Source organism: Pocillopora verrucosa, chromosome 6, assembly GCF_036669915.1.
Source record: "Pocillopora verrucosa isolate sample1 chromosome 6, ASM3666991v2, whole genome shotgun sequence".
Lineage (NCBI taxonomy): Eukaryota > Metazoa > Cnidaria > Anthozoa > Scleractinia > Pocilloporidae > Pocillopora > Pocillopora verrucosa.
Window position 1 is genome coordinate 5,987,673 of NC_089317.1, and position 19,532 is coordinate 6,007,204.

Consider the following 19,532-nt stretch of genomic DNA (forward strand, 5'->3'; position numbering starts at 1 on the left):
GTTTGCCCAATGTTAGTGAAGCGATACGCTCGATATAGAACTCACTTTGCTATTATTAACAGGTGTTATTGTAACAGATATTTGAGCTAGCGATCGAAGTTGACCATAGAAAGCCACTCCAATGTTATGTAAGTCTTTGACTTGAAAACGAGTCAAAGCATCAAGTTCTTTGGCGGCCTTTTCGATACTTTAATCAGTGCAGAGAGAATTGTCAGACATGTATTAATCACTTATTCCAGCCAAGATTGGGTTAGCATTGCTCTCGCTAGTTTAAATCTACGGTTTAATTACTCGTACATTCCCTATTATCTCTTTTAAAAGTCACCAATTTAGTAACAAAGTGTCTCTTATCATCAATACGTCATACAGTACGTCGGTAAACTGCTATAAAGCAGTAGGGAAATTTTATTCATGAACTGAAAAATGCGGCATATCAATGGTGATTCAGTCAAACAAATCGCGAGGGCGCCGTGTTTTTAGTAATTTTATGAAGCACCCATTACAAAATATTACTATTAACAATTATGACAGTATTGAAAGTAACAAAAATAATAGCGATAGCTATAAAAGGTAGTGGTAATCAGACTGAAAAGCATCCTCGGAGACCCAGGTCAGGTCAAGTCAGGGGCTGAGGTAAGAGTTATTAAAAGAATCGCACGACCACGAGAAAGATTTTTAGGACAAAAACTAGCCAACGGCTCTACGTCTTCAATAAAATCAATAGAAAACTCCGAAATGCACAACAACAGCACATGCACATGACGCATCCTGTCCAAAGTCCAGTTCCTACTCTTATTAAAATCGGGCTGATGAGAAACAATCACGTTGGAGATATTTGACATAGTTTTAATTGGAATGATGGTTATAATGATAACAATAATGATAATAATAATGGTAAAGATAGTAAAGATAATAATTAGCTCGTGTCTTTATGCCACCACAGAAACAAAACGTGACTGCATAGCAATTGAAGTATGAACTGTCACGAAACAGGCATGTAGGGATGAAAGTATAGTCTCTCAGTTTTTTTCCACAAGCGCAACATATTTCGCGCTCTACTCCTACGTATCGAGCACTGTAAAACGGAAAATATATATATATATATAAATATATCTGAAGGTTGAACTAATCAATAAGACATAACTTTTCTGTGAAAGAAAAGTTGTCTTATTGCTTAGTTCAACTTTTCAGATATACCACGCTCTGCAAACGCATCGAGCATTACATCGCAAGGATGTAGAAATTCTACCGAACTCAGCAAGCATATCTGGACCCTTGAAGAAAAATTACTCATCATTCGCCGACCCGAATTATTATCACTCCGTAAAGGTATTGAGCACTGTAGAACGGAAAAAATAATACACAGACTTCTTATATATATATATTACATGTTACCCCCCGGGTTCAAACCATTTACTGTATAACAATTAATCACAAGTAAACTTTCTCTTGTACTGTTGCTCAAAAGCATCAACTAATGGACACATGTCTCTGATGATATCATCTACAGTTTTAATTGGTCCAAATAATTCTCTTAACCAAATGACACTCCTGTAATAAAGGACCTTAATTCAATGAGTGTCTTTTCATAGGTAGTAAAAGCAAATCGACATAATTCGATCTTCTTTTCAAAATCTTTTATTTCACAGTATATTTTAATATCAGCCCATTACCATGTATATTGCTTAATATGATGAGATAGTAGTACCAGCTACTATTACACAGGTTGATGGTAAACTGCATAAAATATTCAGTTTTTTTAACCTCTTGTAGGCTTTCCTATATAGCCAGAACTTTTTATGGTAGAATTTGTACAGTAGTGTTATTTCATCTATCTTATGCTCACCCAGGGATTTGTCTATGTGATTGAGATTAATAACGCTCCTCTGTTTGAAGCTCCTGTATAAAATTTTTATGTTAATCAGTTATTTTTATCATTATTTGAGCATAAAGCCCACCATCGAGATTGCCATTATCCATACCGAATGATGTGGAATGATCAGCAAATGTACTCAATATTCCAGAAAATGAAACATCTATCCAGTTATTGTTTGTGTCTTGTGTAAATGCAGTGTATGGCTTAAGAATAGATCCGGAAGTATCATATCATTTATAATAGAAATGTGTTGCAGGCCCCTTGTAACCATCTCAATAATGAAATTTATATGTTCCATCTACAATAAACGTTAATTTGTAACTTTGTGATGTGAAATGTGAATCATTGAAAACTCCATATTTTGATTTTGATGTTAAAAATTGGTTTTCTTTTCATTATCATGTCCGATTTCATAATAAAAAAACTATAGGGTACAAATCCCAATGTTACTGGTTGTTTAACAACATCCACAAATGATTTATTTGCAGCATCATTACCATTTGTTGGTGTGGCTAAATTGATTATTTTTTATTGGACGTATTTAAATCAGCGGACATTGGTTTTGTTCTATCAGTTTTCAATATATTGTTTGTCTGTGTGTCCACCTATGAATTATTGACAGCATCATTAGCATCAATTGATGTGGCTAAATGGATTATTTTACCATTAGCCACTTTTTAATCTGCGGCCACTGCTGTCTTTCCATCAGACCCAAAAACTCCTTTATCACCTTTGTCACCTTTGACACCTTTTGGATCCTGTGTACAAGTATCTCCCTTCAATCCTTTAAGACCTTGCAAACCTGATAGAACACGTGTACTGATTACCCTATTTTGTCTTATATCACCGCCAGCGTAAATACCTATGTGATATATAATATATGTTTATATATTTGTTGTTTTGAGCATGTTAGCTGATTCACCTCCATCAAGTATACCATCATTAACTCCAAAAACTACTGTATTTCCAGGAGACGCACAAAAAGAGTGAACAATGTTACATCATGACTGCAAATATCTGGAAATCACATATTTGCATTGCGGTTGAAGATAAGAATAGAAGCGATCTTCGCAGTTATGTGCACAACAAAACTAGTACCTGAAATAAAGCCTGAGAAAAATTCAGGCCCATACGGGATTTTAACCCATGACCTTTGCGATACCGATGCAGCGCTCTACCAACTGAGCTAAAAAACCAACTAAGAGCTGGTCATCACGTTGGTTCAATTATTATTTAGGAAAAAAGTCTTGCATTTTCGTCTAACAACTAAAAATGTTTGACAAATGAGTGACTGAAAGGGGAAGAGAGTTCCAAATTTTAGGACGTTGGTAGGGAATTATAAATTTCTTGAGATTTGTACAGCACAAATGCGTTCGATAATTACTGGCTGTTCTGGTGCCATAGTTGTAAATTTGGCTATTCGTTACAAATTAAAAAGGATTAGAAAGCAATGGGGGTAATAAGTTATTTTTATAAAAAGACATGAATTTGGCGATTTCAAACGTATTGACTCGTAAAGTGTCTAAAAATTCCTAGTTTGGAGAATAAAGGAGCGGAATGTGCTCGATAGTCTGAGTTGGTGATAGCCCGCACAACTCCCTTTTGCAAGTCATAAATTATATTTAAGTTAGATACGTATGTGGACGACCAGGCGGAGTTACAATAGACGATATGAGGATAAGTTAAGGTGCAGTACCTTGTGAGTTTGGTTTTGGAGGATAGGAAAAAGTGAGACTTAAATATAATGCCTATTGATTTAGCGATTTTTTTACATACATAGCTGATATGATGTTTCCAGGTGAAATGATCGTCAACATAGACCCCAAGGAATTTAGGTCTATTAGATCGTTGTAGGGGTTTACTTCCAAAGGAGAGATAAATGTTGGAGTTAAATTTCTTCGGTCTGGGTTTAAAAATGACGTAACTAGTTTTCTTAATATTAACTGAAAGCTTATTACATTTAAGTCAAACATCAATATTTTGAAGTTCATCATTAAGTACGGATTCTAAGCTATTTGGATTTGAGTGAGAATTAAATTAAAGATACTCAGCGAAAAGCAGAGGGTGTGTCAATTCAAAGGCATTGGGGAGGTTATTTATGTTTAGAACACCGTACTTGATGATTTACATTGGAGAGCAAGCTTTATTGAATTGGACAAATTGGAAAAAAAAAGCTAGGATCCTCTGCTTTGAAGATGGGAATAATTTTAGCGATTTTAAGTTTGTCCGGGATGATGCCTTTTCGCAGAGATAGGAGGATAATGTCTGCCAAAGGATCAGAAATAAGATGAAATGAATACTTAATGACATGCATTAGCATACTGTCATAGCCAGGAGCCTTCTTTGAAGCGAACGTGCCACAAATGCTTTCCAGTTCGTTAGTTGCGGTGAACTTTGACTTAATGGAGGGATGGTTATTATCATCAAAATAAGAACGAAAACAAGGATTCATACTGGGTATAAATCTAGCAAGGTTGGGACCAATGTTTGTAAAGTATTTAAATAATTTGTCAGCGATCTCCATTGGATCCGTTAATGCTGTGCCATCAGATTTGAATGATGTGTGAAGAGATGACCTACTTTTACACTTGTTGATGACCTCATTTAACAGTTTTCAAGTTGTTTTGGGGTCATCTCTGGCATTCTCAAATTTTGGAGTCGTAGTATTTTCGTTTGGCAAAGCGAATAACATGGGTGAGTTTGGATGATTTCAGAGGTCCAGGGCTAGGCCGTGGAGAAGAGAGCTTGTTGACCTGTTTACCTTTGAGAACCTTTAAAGGGAAACAGGCATTGTAGATTCTGGAGTAATTTTCAATAAAATCATTATACGCTTAATTGGGATCTTCCATGTTGCGAAATGAGGACCATTTTGCGTTTGAAAGGTTCTCGTTGAATTTATGCAAATTACAGTCATTGAATGTGCGCATCATAATTTTCTTTTCTGTGCTGCGTGTTAGAGTTGCGTCGTCAAAATATGCAAAAAACGTTAACGGGTAAGTGGGCAGATAAATCGTTTAAACATTATGTGCAAGGTTGTTGGTGAACGATGTTTTTTTTTTCCGTGGGGAACAATAATTTCCAAGAAAAGTGACTCAATTACATCTGGATCTGAAAATTTGCATCCTTCGGGAGGTTTGTATTCAAGGCCGTTTTGTAAATAAATTCCAACTCCGCCTGTTTTCGATTTACGATGGTTGAGACAAAATTGTATCCTGTGATATTTAAGAGCTCTGCAGTGCAATCAGTTGGCCAAGTTTCTGACACACCAATCAGAGAAAAGCAAATTAAGCTTTCTCAGCAATGAATTAAGTTTATCGAAATTTCTCTTTAAGCTTCGAGTGGTTATATGTATAATAGAAACGTTTCTTGCGAAAAGAAGTTACTCGATAGTTCAGATCTTCCTCAACCATGTAGCCACTATCGGCCAGGCGAGTGGTAAAGTTAGAGTCGGGATTCAGATGATTAGAAAGCGGATTAAATAATTTGGGCCCTTCAACAGGATTAAATAATAATATTTTAAGACGGTCGGCATCGTAACTCAAGGGACCATGAGAAAATTCATGAACTACTAAATTAAAGGAACTATCATCCAAATGATTAAAAGGAAGGAAAGATTGAAAGGGTGTCTCGTCAGCCATCATAGAAGCAGCAAATTAAATTACCGATTAATTTACAAAATTCAGAGTACCTAGCCGAAAGGTGGGCTTTCTTGCCGAGGAAACCTTTCAAGGTCGTCGAGGGTTTTGAACTGGATAGGGCGGGAGTCTGCGGTTTGTTGTACATAGATGAAGTTCTTACGCCAACAAAACCTGAAACCATTACGAGTTTGAAATTCTTTCTTATCCGCCAGGAGTTGTTGGACCTGCGAAGTTACATGATCAAAAGCTCCACGTTCTCTAGTCTGTAAGCGGCAGGTAAACCAATTGAAGAAGCTGTAACCTTGCATGCATCTTTCCGTATATTCACGACCTCCTCTTTATAGCAATCCCTCATGTGAACTTGCAAACAAATAGTCTCGGGCCAGGCGTGGCGTTTGAGGTGGGAGTACGATGAGCAATATCGATTCTTGAATAGAAATTTCAACTCCTGCAGCTTGAAAGAGGCTAAGACTTAATATAGTTGTGTGAAAGGCTGACTCACTTGCCTTTATTTCCGGGAGACTGACGATCTTTACCTTGTATAGATAATTGTAGCGCTGAATCATCTCAAGGGATTTCCCAATCTCTCCCACTCGTTTAGACAGGACATTCAGGCGTGACCAGAGCTGTTGTAAATTTTTATCTGCGTCCTGGCGAAGGTCATCGTAAGACTTGCCATAAAATTGCAGGATGTTCAAAGTCTCGTCCTGTGATATCGCCGGTCAACTCGCTTCACCGCCATTGTTGGAGACATTAGCATCGTTGACGCCAAGTTTGAGCGAATTCTGAAAGTCTTCAAAATTTTTCTTTAGAGCAGCAATTTCAGATTTGAGGCTTTCATTTTCTTTTTTGAGCGAGTTAACTTTCGGATCAGGTATAGTTGGAGGGAAAAAAATTGCAATAACTCGGAGCGATCACATATTCGTTGGCAAACCTCGCTCGCACAATACAATTCTGACTGTTAACGCACATCTCTGATATACATGGACACGAAGACACGAGAACGTCACAAATTTGAAATCAGTTAATGACATTGAAAAGTTACAAAAGAAGAACAATAATGTTGGATTGTCTGAAGAAGTAAGAATGACTGATGCTGTTAGTGACTATGTTAAGAAATCCAGGGATTATTTATAGTATTTACATTGGAACAATAGTAACTGTTTGAATGGGTTTATTGATCATGAAAAAAATATATATGTGATGAATGATGAATACTATGGGAGAAAATCCATCTGCGATCAAATATATGACAAGTATAAGACGTACGACTTTGTTTGGACCAATCAATCATGCATATATCGGTTTCTCTAATGCATTGTTCAAACAGTTAAATGGAGAAAGAGAAAAATCCATAAGATAAAAAAAAACCTCTAAGCCCACTGAAAAAAACATGTATATAAAATGGGAAAAGACAGTTTGAGCCATGTCAATAGGATCCATTCTTGCCTTCTTATATCTGGTGCGAGACTTTAACATGACAGTGCATGAATTTCGTAGAAACAGAAATTGCGGATCCGTCGAAACTGATATGTGTTAATATCACTATCTTAGGAAAGATCGCCATTTCACGGGTTAAGAAGCATCAAGAATGAAGCTTGTCGGGTTTTACATCCCATTCTTTATATCTGTCGTGCCAACTATCGTAACAGGTAAGTTCAGTCATTTATAAACCTCAATCGGAGAGGAAGCTTCGAACGCTTTTAAGGGGAATTATAGGGAATCAATTCTTGAAAATTTTTTTATTGAATGATATTGGTAGCTTAGCGAAAGGCGAAAGGGACGGTAAAACTTAAAATTTAGATTTGGTCTCGGTGAGACTTGAATTTTTAAAGGCAATATTTCCTATGCTTTTCATGTTCGACTGTGAATATAAACGACATTTCGACACAGGCAATCTCTAAATCATTAATGCAATGGCATTACCACGTGTTGGGGCTCTTTGAAAGATAGAAATTGTTTGACTAGACGTCGAAAGTTGGGTTCAACTACTCAGACATATTCACTGACTGATGCTCTGAAGTTATCACTTAAAGCACAATTCGCGGTTCGAATTATTCGACTTGATTTGTTGCCACTCGTACCTCTAAAATATCGCCTCGACTTCCTTGAATGAATAATTTGTATTTGAATTATAATTTTCGTTTTCGTATATGGTCGATATAGCTCTATAGCGAGATTAACTCCACGAAAAGATAGATCTTCTTCGAAAAATCGAAGAAAGAAAATAAAACAAAAAAATATCCACGTAAATGCTTTTTTTGGTTACCCTCTTTGGGTCTGATTATACTCTAACACTAAAAGTTGTCTTATGTAGGGCGTTTCCGCTCTAGCGACAAATTTGTTTATTTAGACAAATTTTTCTGTCATCACCACCATTTTACAAGGGCGGATGGTTGGTCGCGACTCGATAAATTTTGGCCGAAGCAGACAAATCTTAAAACTTAAAAATTTTCCCGGGTAAAAATTTGGCAAGATCGACTGAATAAACAAAACCGTGATAAACTTGTCAATCATTTGTCGCATACGCTACGACAAGAGTGTAATTTGAACTAAAACCAATTTACTAGAAAGGAAAAAAATTGTCTTTTGAAGCAAAATTTGGGGATTCTAAATTGGAAATTGGAGGTGGAATCCTTTAGCTACTATGCTGGCCGGTCTTATGAACAGATCAGGCATTGACGGAATTTGAGAGCTTTGAATTTTTAATGCAGATGCAACAGACGAAACAAAAATTTGTCATGACCACATTTGTTCGTTGATTTTTTCGAAACAATTCTAGTTTTGTCCTGTGGTGCAAAAAGGCCCGTAGAAGACGAAATGACGCAGAAAAACTTGATAGCATAGGGGAGAAAAGTTAAGTATACAGGAACGACGTTAAATGTAGTAGCCTTTTTTTTTATTATTCTGACAAGTTGCCAGCTACATCCGACCGAAACAGTCCAGTGCCACAAGGACAGAGGGATCAAGTTTTCTCTTCAAATGGGATTTTCATCTTGACAAAGAGGACCAAAGAAAATTGGACGCGTTCATTTTTGGTCTTTGGGAGAATGGGCAAACAACCTATTTTCTTATGACGGTGACCAAGCAGGGAACAGTGATTTATAATCCTAAGTTGAACGAAACACATCCTAGTTATGTCGGGCGAGTCACTTGGGCAGGAGACATATCGAAGTCGTACTTGGCCTATAAGTTGGTAGACCTGACTTTGTCAGATAGTAACACTTACGGGTGTGAAATTGACGTGGGAGCTTTCTATCGAACAATTCATTCTAAGATCACCCTAAATGTCCAGGTGAGATTCTGATGTAAAACTTAACGTATATCTGCGTGTATGTACGATTGAAGCTTACCTGGTTAAGACTTTCAGGCGCAACCGTACATATATGCACGACCGCTCACTTGCCCCGAGGAATGACGCCTCGCTTTTATGTGGAAACCTGGGTACTAGTGGAAAAATTATTATGGGGTACCTTGCTCGTGGCAGTGGTATCCGGGCAATTCTTTTGCAATCAGGAGCCAAGTTTTACAACTTTTTTAATGTTCGTGTTTTTTAGTGGCGATTTAAAAATTGCTGCGGGAAATTTTTCTAAAGCGGAGGTTTTGACAAGTACACTCAAAATGAAGTCATTCTCCACACGGTTTTAACGCTTCTATCATCAAAATGTTGATATGTTTTAAAAAACTGTCTATTTAAGTACCCTTATAAGGCATCTCAAAAGCATGTGAAAAATACCATCCCCTAAGCATCCTTTTTCCACCTGCTTTGAGACTTGTTCTTGAAGCTTACACTGGTGTTAAACATTATCTATGACAGAAAGCAAATGCTTGAGAAGTTGGTACCGGTTGATGTACATTATTTGTTTTGTTGCTCAGTGTTACTACTACTATGTATTGTTAGCTTGCATATCTAACAGGTTATTGTCTTAGTAACAGACTTTATCCACACAAAGACGTTACGGATGTAAAATGAGCTGTAACACTCAGCTCACTTTTAATCAAAATCTGTTTGAGTGCTGTAAGGTTCATAATAGCTTAATCAAAGAAGGAAAGAGCTCTCATACACATCACGTTCCACGAGCGCGAAAATGGGAACAAAGAGAATCCGTAAGACGGTGATTCAAGTAGTCTCGTCCTTTCTTCTTCGAGCCAAATTTCTGGGAAATTACCTTAGATCCTCACGTCATATGTTTATGTGCTTTAAAAGCTTTGCTTTTGTTTGTTCCTTTGTTATTTTGCTTGTTTTTTTCTTCTGCAGAGGGCCTGACAAAGTATTTCTCACGTGCATTTTAACTAGGTTTTTCGTTTTTCCATCTTTTTCATCTTCTTCCGTTATTATATTAGGTTTTAGTAAATTAGCCCATTAGGTAATAAAAGGATGCTCCGTTTCTAATTATTGTATGTCTTCTTGACACTTTTGGATGCCTGATTATCCACGCTAGGTAGCAGCACTACTGCAATGTGGTTATCAAACTTGTAAGAAACCAAACTGGTTAAATATTGGGACCGAGAAATGAAAGGAATATAACCCAGCTGAAATACTGGACTTAGTAAATAAGCGCAGCAAATACTCACAAGTGGACAGATTGATCTTTTGTTTTTAGCCACAGGCGAGAAGTACATCGAAGACACCTGAACTGAATGTCTCTTCCGTATGGGACCATACACCCAATGGGGGTAAGTTTCTTTATTAACTGTGTGCCGCTTCTTTCAAGGGGGGGGGGGGTAACTGCAATGTTATTTGGTTTTATCAATTAGATTGGTGATGTAAATTGGCCACCTTAAAGAGAAACCCTTAACGGCAGGCAATTTACACTATCAACTCTGCCGATAAAACCAAATTATGGTATAAATTGTTGTCGCTCTTGTTTTATGTTATTATTTACCGATTTTTTTGCCATGCCTTACCTTAATTATAACTTTACATGACCTTGGGAAATTAGACCGGTAAAATAGTGTGATTAGTTCTTTCTGTAATGAACAATATTCTTAAAAGTGATACATATAGTTCCCTCCAAGGCCAATTAGGATATGGTCTTCTCCTGGGAAGGGGTGGCTATTGTTTCTTGTCTTGTTTCTCTGCTACAGAGGCGTGAATTTGTTTTCGTCTACTTTCCGGGCACTGAAAACATTGATGTCACTCAAAGTAATTCCGATCAAACTTTAACCGTAAATCTATAGAACAAAAAGTTATCTTTCAAATCGGCATTCTAGATCCTCACGGGATCACGGAAAAATCTTGGGTTAACTTGAGAAATTCTTTGCGGTGGACCAATTTTTATATATAACTAAATTATATGTTATCAGTATGAAACCAAACTATATTGCACTAACTGTTTGCCATGCAGGTGTTCCAGAAAATGCAACAGCGGGAAGTGTAACAACTTTCAGTTCAAACATCGAGGTATCGCATGGTACGCTTTCTTGAATTGTCTCTTAGTATGTATCATATTGTTGGCGTTGAAGATGTATCCTCCGCCTCAAATGCCGAAAAAGCCTAATACAAATACTCAATAGTATTATTTTCCAAGAGCTTACGCTCGGTAAACTATTCTATATGAAGAATTAAAAAAACAGTATAAACATTCATTGCCACATTTCTGAAACGTTCATGAAGCAAACAATTCCAATTACCTTCGATTGGCAGTAATCACAATATGATGATTCATCTTTCAAATCAGCATTCTAGATCCTCACGGTATCACGGAAAAATCTTGGGTTAACTTGAGAAATTCTTTGCGGTGGGCCAGTTTTTATATATAATTATATTATATGTTATCAGTATGAAACCAAACTATATTGCGCTAACTGTTTGCCATGCAGGTGTCCCAGAAAATGCAACAGCGGGAAGTGTAACAACTTTCAATTCAAAAATCGTGGTATCACATGGTACGTTCTCTTGAATTGTCTCTTAGTATGTATCATATTGTTGGCGTTGAAGATGTATCCTCCGCCTAGAATTCCGAAAAAGCCTAATGCAAATACCCAGTAGTATTATTTTCCAAGAGCTTACGCTCGGTAAACTATTCTATATTAAGAATTAAAGAAACAGTATAAACATTCATTGCCACATTTCTGAAACGTTCATGAAGCAAACAATTTCATTTACCTTCGATTGGCAGTAATCACAATATGATGATTCATCTTTCAAATCGGCATTCTAGATCCTCACGGTATTATGGAAAAATCTTGGGTTAACTTGAGAAATTCTTTGCGGTGGGCCAGTTTTTATATATAACTATATTATAGGTTATCAGTATGAAACCAAACTATATTGCGCTAACTGTTTGCCATGCAGGTGTCCCAGAAAATGCAACAGCGGGCAGTGTAACAACTTTCAATTCAAACATCGTGGTATCGCATGGTACGCTCTCTTGAATTGTCTCTTAGTATGTATCATATTGTTGGCGTTGAAGATGTATCCTCCGCCTCAAATGCCGAAAAAGCCTAATGCAAATACCCAATAGTATTATTTTCCAAGAGCTTACGCTCGGTAAACTATTCTATATTATGAATTAAAAAAACAGTATAAACATTCATTGCCACATTTCTGAAACGTTCATGAAGCAACCAATTTCATTTACCTTCGATTGGCAGTAATCACAATGTGATTTTCTAATTTGCCGTTGGCGATAAAAGTGTAGACAACGCTGCTCGCGGCAACGCAGTGCCTTTATCAGCTGTCAAGCGTAGATGAATCATCTTATTTGACGTCGATATTGTGATAAAAGCAAATCGACAGTGGCTTGGCGAGGCTGCGCCTCGTGGGCCCACAACATTTTGACTACTGTGATAACGAATATCGTTGTCGATAAGAGTACAGGCCACGCTAAATCCCTTTCGATTTGATAATTGGAGGCAAAAACCTGTCTACCGTACGAGCCATATCAAAAACAGGCAATCTTTTTTATCTCCCGCGACACTTTTCGCACAGACGTGTTCGCTGTGCAAACAACACCTTTCATTACTAAGTTGAAATTTTATCATATTTAGAGTGAGTCGATGTTGAAACAAAGCCCCAGTTCTCAATACCGTCATCACAGAAATGAAAGAAATTGAGATTTATTCAAAAGTTTTAATGATACGCTCAATTTCGTTTCCTGTTGCATGTATTTGTTTTTCCTAATTTTTTTTTTTTATAGGGAAAGCCGGCTCCGCGAAGTCAAAGTGGGAATTAGGGTTTGAGTACTTACCTTACCTGTCAATCCTTGCCATTCCTGCATTTCTTTGGGCTGTGACTTCCAAGCTCCGAAAGAGGAGTGGAGTGAATAGTGAGTAAAATTTTCCTATGTGAGTAGTTAAGATTTTCAACTTCCCCTTTTCGTTTTGATATACTCCTCGTGGTTTCCATGTTGCCAAGTACATCGGGATGTTTATTACACTCATTTTGAAATTTCTGGAGATCTTTATCATCAGTGATTGGATCTCTACAATGCTGTTTATTTAATAATTATACTTTCTCTTGCTCTTATTGAAAGAAACCTCAGCAAACGAGAATGAAACAGTACTGCAATACCAGCGAGTAGAAACTGAAACGTAAGTGTATATCTTTTGTTAAACACGGTTTAAATTTTTTTTGTGATAGAAGCTGGTTAAACCATTGTTTTTCAACTTCAAATGTAGCCTATTGATTCTGATTTTCCTTCAGTTAAACACGGTTCACCTAAGCGTGTTTTGCTGGTGTGAATGGGGTACTAGTTTCCTTTGTCATAATTTCTCTACTTTTTGCAATAGAGTGCCAATGGTTCCAGTTCCGTCCTGGGAGTTTCCGAAGGAAAACTTGACGATTGAAAGAGTAGTTGGTCACGGTGCGTTTGGAGTGGTCTCTAAAGGCTACGCTCGATATCTGCAGGGCTACACAGAATGGACAGTTGTGGCAGTAAAAAGCTTGCAAGGTAATATTTTTCAAGTAATTATGAAAAAAACAAGGATCAATCAAAGAAACTGAGTCGTCTCAATTACATAAAAAAAATTGTAGTTAGTTAAGATGAGGAACTTAAAGAGGAAAATATATGCTTTCCGCAAATGAAATGCAATTAAAGAAGTTGAGAAGATAAGCTTTATACCAAACTACGAGGCTGCAAGCTGCAAGGTGAACGGAAATTTAAGCAGGCTGTTCGATTCATATCCCCGAGGAAAAAATGACCCAACTTGAATGAAATAAATCACATTTGAGCCCCTAATACTATTAGAATGAATAAATAGTCCTTGTAACAAAGGGGCCGGAAAGAAAGAAAGAAAGAAAAGTTTTCCTTTTACCTGCAACAAGGCAATTCATTACCTTGCGCAAGGCCTCCATTGCAGGGTTCAACTTTGTCTCCGTCCCTTATAATTTTTTCTTACCAAAAAGGGGGTTTCTTACTGTTTTTGATCAACAGAAGGTGCGACGGAAGGTGAAAGAAGAGATCTGTTGTCTGAATTAAACCTCCTAAAGAAACTAGAACCTCATCCACATGTAATAACACTTTTGGGTTGCATCACAGAGGAAAAAGGTAATTACACGTGTAATTGATCACTCTCTTTTTACACAAATTTGAGGATATTTATTGATTACTCTATTGATTACTCCTTCCGCTCACACAGGCATATAAATAATGCATAAAGTATAGTAAATTTAATAATGCATGCTTTTGAAGTAATTTTCAGTTTTTTTTTCAAATGTTTAGCGTGCATTGTAAATTAATCATTGTGCTACGAGCAGTGCCATTATTGTAATTAACATAAGTAATTTTAGTTTTCTAAGTTAGTTATGTAAATACTGTTAGTATTAAAATTTTCGAACTGAAAAGGATAAAGATTTCCGTAGGCCAATTTTCGACATTAAACAGATTCTGTTATAAGTAAGATTGATTTGTCATTTGCCGTGCGTTGCTTTTCGGGGGGGGGGGGGGGGGGTAATGAGGGTCTTTAGAAAATCGCTCTTGAAAAATGACTTTCACACCGATGATGACCGAGTTTTGAGTATTTCCAAGTGCAAAAGGATAATGCTTCTATCCTATAAAAATCTTTTATCTCAGGTGTTAACTGTACTTATATATTTAACATTCAAAAAGCCATGCGTTGACATAAAAAAATCACTTCTAATACTCAAAAAAGTAAGTTTTATAAGGCCCAGTGGGTCGATTTTGGCCCATTCTTCTCTAATTTATGACTCTTCAAAGCGAAGTAGTATTTGAATTTACCGCTTTAACGGTTATGAAAGGTTAATGATGTCCGCGCATACTGCTCGATAATGTAGGAGCTAAGGCTTATTAGCACAAGCAATAAACACAAAAACAAAAGAAAGGAAATGAAAATATCGAAAAAAGTACAGCTTACATTAGAGGTACAAATGTTTGTTGTATTATCTCAATTTCTTGGTTCATTCTTCTGATTCATTCTTACTTACTATACGATTCAACCTTAAAGATCAAACATTGTATAGAAAAAAAATCTTCATTCTCTTCAGATAGTCTATGTCTTTGAATATGCTTTGCAATGCATATTTTGAAAGCAGTTTTTATCATTCTACAGAAAACCCATATGTAATCATTGAGTATGTACCTTACGGAGATCTTCTCGGTTACCTTCGGAGAAGTCGTGGGTTGCATGACTGTTACTACGAATATCCTGAGATAAAACCAGCGACGTACCTGACCTCCGAGCAGATCCTGACATTCGCCTGGCAGATAGCTGACGGCATGCAATATATCTCATCTAAAAGGGTGCGTGTTTTCAATTGATAATTATTTATAACATTCCCTTGTATCCTCAATATCATCATCTCTTTTGTTTGTTTTGTTTTGTTTTCGTTTTCTATCAATAGATTATCCATCGAGATCTAGCAGCAAGGAATGTATTGGTTGGTGAAAACCTCAGATGCAAGATTACAGATTTCGGGATGGCTCGCGATGCTGATTTGCAAGATATTTATATACCTCGTAATCAGGTAGTTCCTTTTCTCAGCAGTTAACCTGCCCAAACTGTTTCAACAATGAAAGGACATCCACTTTGACTAAGATTTTTAATATAATGACCGCTTAAACTTAGATATAGATGAAGTGATGAGAGATGTAAGCTCGTCCTTCACCTCGGTCTGCAGATCTTACGTTTGCCTTCCCCTCTTTTCCTCAATATTTATGGTTTTAATTGATTAATTTATTCTTTAACCAATAGATCGAGATCGATGCGCTAGAATCTCTCGATGTCTTAGGAACTAATGCTATTTGAGATCCGACCACTATAAAAAAAGAAAGAAGGTGAAAATAAAAAAATTAAAAAAAAAGAGGAAAAGAAAGGAAGAAAGAAAAAGAAAGAAGATAAAGAAAAAAAATAAGAAAAAGACACTAAATCCCTCAGTTATTCCAAAAGGGGATCACCGAAAATTAAATATATCCTCAGAAAAATGAAAGTTTCTCCTCATAAACTTCTTTCAATACAGGGTCGAATTCCTGTTAAATGGACAGCAATTGAAGCAATGACTGGAAGGATGGAATACTCAACGAAAAGTGATGTGTAGGTTTAGCCTACGTGTAGTGTAGCAGTACCCTTCCCCCGCTAAGGTGAAACGAAGGCGAGGCAAAGTCAACGCAAACCTGACACTAATCGTGTTCCGTGAAGTCACTCTTTTGCAAAAAAATGTATAATGACTGTTTTATTGGTTAATCCCTTTTATAAAATTATTCAAATAGTACGCGCGCTCTGATTGGCCATAAAACCATTTTACATGAGCGTATGTAAACACGGTTTTCGTTCCTCTTTCATTAGTTATTTTATAAAAGAAATGTAAAATGGTTTCCGTGTTTACATTGCCTGATGTAAACACTTGGGAGGTTGGGAGAACACTTGATAAGCTGGAAACCACGACGCGAAGCGGAGTGGTTTCCTACGCTTATCTCGTGTTCTCCCAACCTTTTGCGTGTTTACATCAGGCTCTGTAAACACGGAAACCATTTTACATTTCCTCATTGTCAACTCATTCGTCGATTCTGATTGGTTCTAGTTGTAATTTATTTTCATATTAACAAACAAGATGCTGAATAAAATGTTTTCACGGTCAACTTTCCAGAGAACAGCGATCTACGACGAGGTTTTAAGGCAAGTTTGCGCGGCGTTTGGGATAGAGACATTTCAAGAAGAACAGCAGAAAGCGATAGATATTTTTTTCGAAGGTAACGATGTCTCCCTTTCGTTACCAGCTGGCTATGGAAAATCCTTATTACATCAAGTTGCGTCTGTGATCGATCACCTTTCTTCTTTGGGGGAAGGCGGTCACTACATTTTTTATTTTTTTAAAGCTCTCAGAGAAGACCAGGTGCACTATCTTAATGCACTTGGGCCAAGAGGGTCGTCGGCCTTCAACTTTCGGTCTCTTTGCGAACGGTGCTTTGAAGGTAAATTAAAGCCAGTCGTTTCATACAGCGATTCTTTCGACTGAGGAAAGAGTCGCTCTTTCTTCACGCTTGCAGCGTAACTCAAGGAAACCTTTGAAATCCTTGAGATTCTGCGGCAGGTGATCCACCTCTTTTCGACGGCCGTGGCACTGTTTACAAATGCAAGCAGAAACCGCGTGGACATTGAAATCTAGTTTCGTAAGTGCGATGCTAATCGATTAGTGTCAGGTTTGCGTAGACGCTCCCTCGCTTCTGTTATATCATCGGGGAGGGTACGGCTACACGTAGGCTAGTGTAACTTAAGATAAATGAAATTACAAACTTGAAACACTTAAAGCCTTTTTAGAAAACAAGAAAAAGTAAATCTAGAAATCTTACAGCTGAAGTAGAAGATAAGCACCTCTCAATTTAGCTAGAATACGGAGATCTAGGAAATCTAAAGACAGAAAATACTGAACTTTTGTTTTTACTTTCTTGCAGGTGGAGTTTTGGAATCGTTTTATACGAGATTTGCACCATTGGTAGGTCTTATACTGACCTCGTAGTGGTTTAAGGTTTAAGATTTAAGAAGGCATCGATCGAAATAGAGTATGCAAGTACCAATCATCTGCCGTGACAGGTACTGATGAAGCTCTTTAGGATAGTATATTTACTTTCAGACTTCCGTGGGAAATGGAGAAAATCGTAAGCAGTCAGTATTTATGAGAGACCAAGAATAAGAGATGAGTGATTTCTAACACACGTGTGCATATATTCAATCAACAGCTTGCTTTCTCTTTCATGATAGTATTTTAATAAAACAGCTTTCTATCGGTTTGAATGTTTGTCATCCAAAGCAAGCTTTCGTAATTTGTTCCTCTATCACTCGAGAAAACTTATAAAGTAAAATTAAGAGATTCTTTGGTCATCATAGTACATTGACTGTCATCTTAAATTATTACACACTTTAGGCGCTGAACCTTATCCCGGAATAAGTCCATATAAGATTCCAAGAGTATTACAAAAGGGGTACAGAATTCCTAAACCTGATTATTTTAAGGATGAGTTGTAAGTAATTCCTAACCTCTCTACAGTAATTTTTAATATGATAATGGCAAAAGTTCTTTCATAAGGTAATCTAAGTTAATCCATAATGAATTGTATCGCAATCCAACTGAACTCTAAAAAATGCTTAGCTAAAGCTACAACTTTCTAAACCTAACGTTAAAATAAAAGAGTTTCTAGGAAACTAAACCAAATGCAGTGCAAAAGTCATAGGTTACCCTCCGCCTCGTCTCCAGCTGTTATGTAGTTATTTACCCATTTATATGTCGTATGAAACAGATGCAATCAGGGCGATGCGCGAAACCTAAATCGACATTCTGTTGATTTTAAAATTTTACTACCGTTGGTAATGTTGTATTCTGTTAGCACTAACCATGGAAAATACTGGAATTCTTCAGGTATAATATCATGCTGAATTGTTGGGAAACGGATCCTGAAATAAGACCGTCATTTGAGTTTTTATGCTCCTCCATCAGGGGATTACAAAAGTCTAATCAGGTTAGAATTCTTGTGACAAATGTTACTCGTATTGCAGGTTCTCTTAAGTATTTATCTTGTAAATCAGTGCCCAGGATTATGATCGTGCGAGTGATGGACGAATGGTCAAGTCATTTTTCGTGTTCAGGAACACGAGCCAAGGGAGACTTGCATACAAAACTGAAAATTTTGTGACACATCCTTTTTGGTGACAAATCAGTGTCGCAATTTCTTGTGAAGTTGAGTTGTTTCCGACTGCGGGCATGTCCCATCAGCAGTGGAAAGGTCTTGGAAAGACGCTTTTGCCGAGTTTTCCTTTCACTTCTGATCTTAAATTTCGTCGTTGCTCTCTTTTGCAGAATTATGTCAACGTACAAGACTGCCTTGAGACTCACCAAAGTAAAATTAGTTTATAACAATCAAAGAGGTTCTTAGAGTAAAGATGAGACAATTTCGGGTTTTCTACTGGGCCACTGGTTTACATATCATAATATTGAATATTAATTCTTGGAAAGAAATGGCATAGATACCGTCGTCTTTCTGCGCCTACGAAGGACATCCCGGTGCCAGCTCGTATCCACCGGCGCGGTACTTCTGGTACCAAGACAACCTCCACGCTCTCAGAAAGAGCGTCTTGATTATGCCACAAAAGTTCACTCCACGGGAACCATACCGCATCGACTAAAACGTACAACGACTTGAATGTCCCAAGTGCCAAAAGATTTCGACTTTCGTTTAACACAGTATGAGCTCTACTTTCTACGCTTTAAAATGGTCAGTTCTGTTGACGACATTTTTAGAAGCACCCAACACGACTCATATTACCACTTATCTCTTAATCGTGAGTCGCGTAGTTTATATAAGATATTTGGGTCTCATTTTCCCTAAAGCAAGTGGCAAACGGGCTACCCACTTACTTGATACCTGACTACATTTGTGGTAGTCGTCTGAGTCCCCTGCTTGGGGTTTACGGCACTTTTAACACATAGTCATAGCCGTCTCTAACGGAGTGAAGTCTTTTTTTTTTCGTTTGCAGGGGTGATCGGATGTCTGATTTCGATCATAATTTATAACCACCCAAAAGAAGAGAATAAAGACAAAGGGTCCATCCTGTAAATAAGAATA

General features: G+C 37.2%; 1 protein-coding gene across 3 annotated transcripts; it reads left to right on the forward strand.

Moving 5' to 3' along the window:
* Positions 1–7,067: 7,067 nt before the first annotated feature.
* Positions 7,068–19,522, forward strand: LOC131799484 (proto-oncogene tyrosine-protein kinase receptor Ret-like). Of its 3 annotated transcripts, XM_066168143.1 has the most exons (17): positions 7,068–7,166; positions 8,430–8,809; positions 10,119–10,191; positions 10,863–10,928; positions 11,338–11,403; positions 11,813–11,878; positions 12,657–12,785; positions 12,993–13,050; positions 13,249–13,409; positions 13,893–14,006; positions 15,028–15,218; positions 15,320–15,442; positions 15,935–16,008; positions 17,367–17,407; positions 17,837–17,933; positions 18,329–18,428; positions 18,767–19,522. In XM_066168143.1, the coding sequence occupies exons 1-17, from the start codon at positions 7,106–7,108 to the stop codon at positions 18,821–18,823; spliced, it is 1,857 nt and encodes a 618-aa protein (XP_066024240.1). In that variant the 5' UTR covers positions 7,068–7,105; the 3' UTR covers positions 18,824–19,522. The 3 variants fall into 3 exon arrangements, 2 of the variants coding, with proteins under 2 accessions (XP_066024240.1, XP_066024241.1); XR_010717856.1 differs by lacking the exon at positions 17,837–17,933; XM_066168144.1 differs by lacking the exon at positions 7,068–7,166 and having other exon boundaries at positions 8,683–8,809; positions 10,863–10,918.
* Positions 19,523–19,532: the final 10 nt, after the last annotated feature.

Coding starts and splice junctions, on each gene's coding strand:
- LOC131799484 (XM_066168143.1), top strand. CDS start 7,106: ATGAAGCTTGTCGGGTTTTACATCCCATTCTTTATATCTGTCGTGCCA. Junction 7,167..8,429: donor CGTGCCAACTATCGTAACAG/GTAAGTTCAGTC, acceptor TATTCTGACAAG/TTGCCAGCTACATCCGACCG. Junction 10,929..11,337: donor AAACATCGAGGTATCGCATG/GTACGCTTTCTT, acceptor TTTGCCATGCAG/GTGTCCCAGAAAATGCAACA.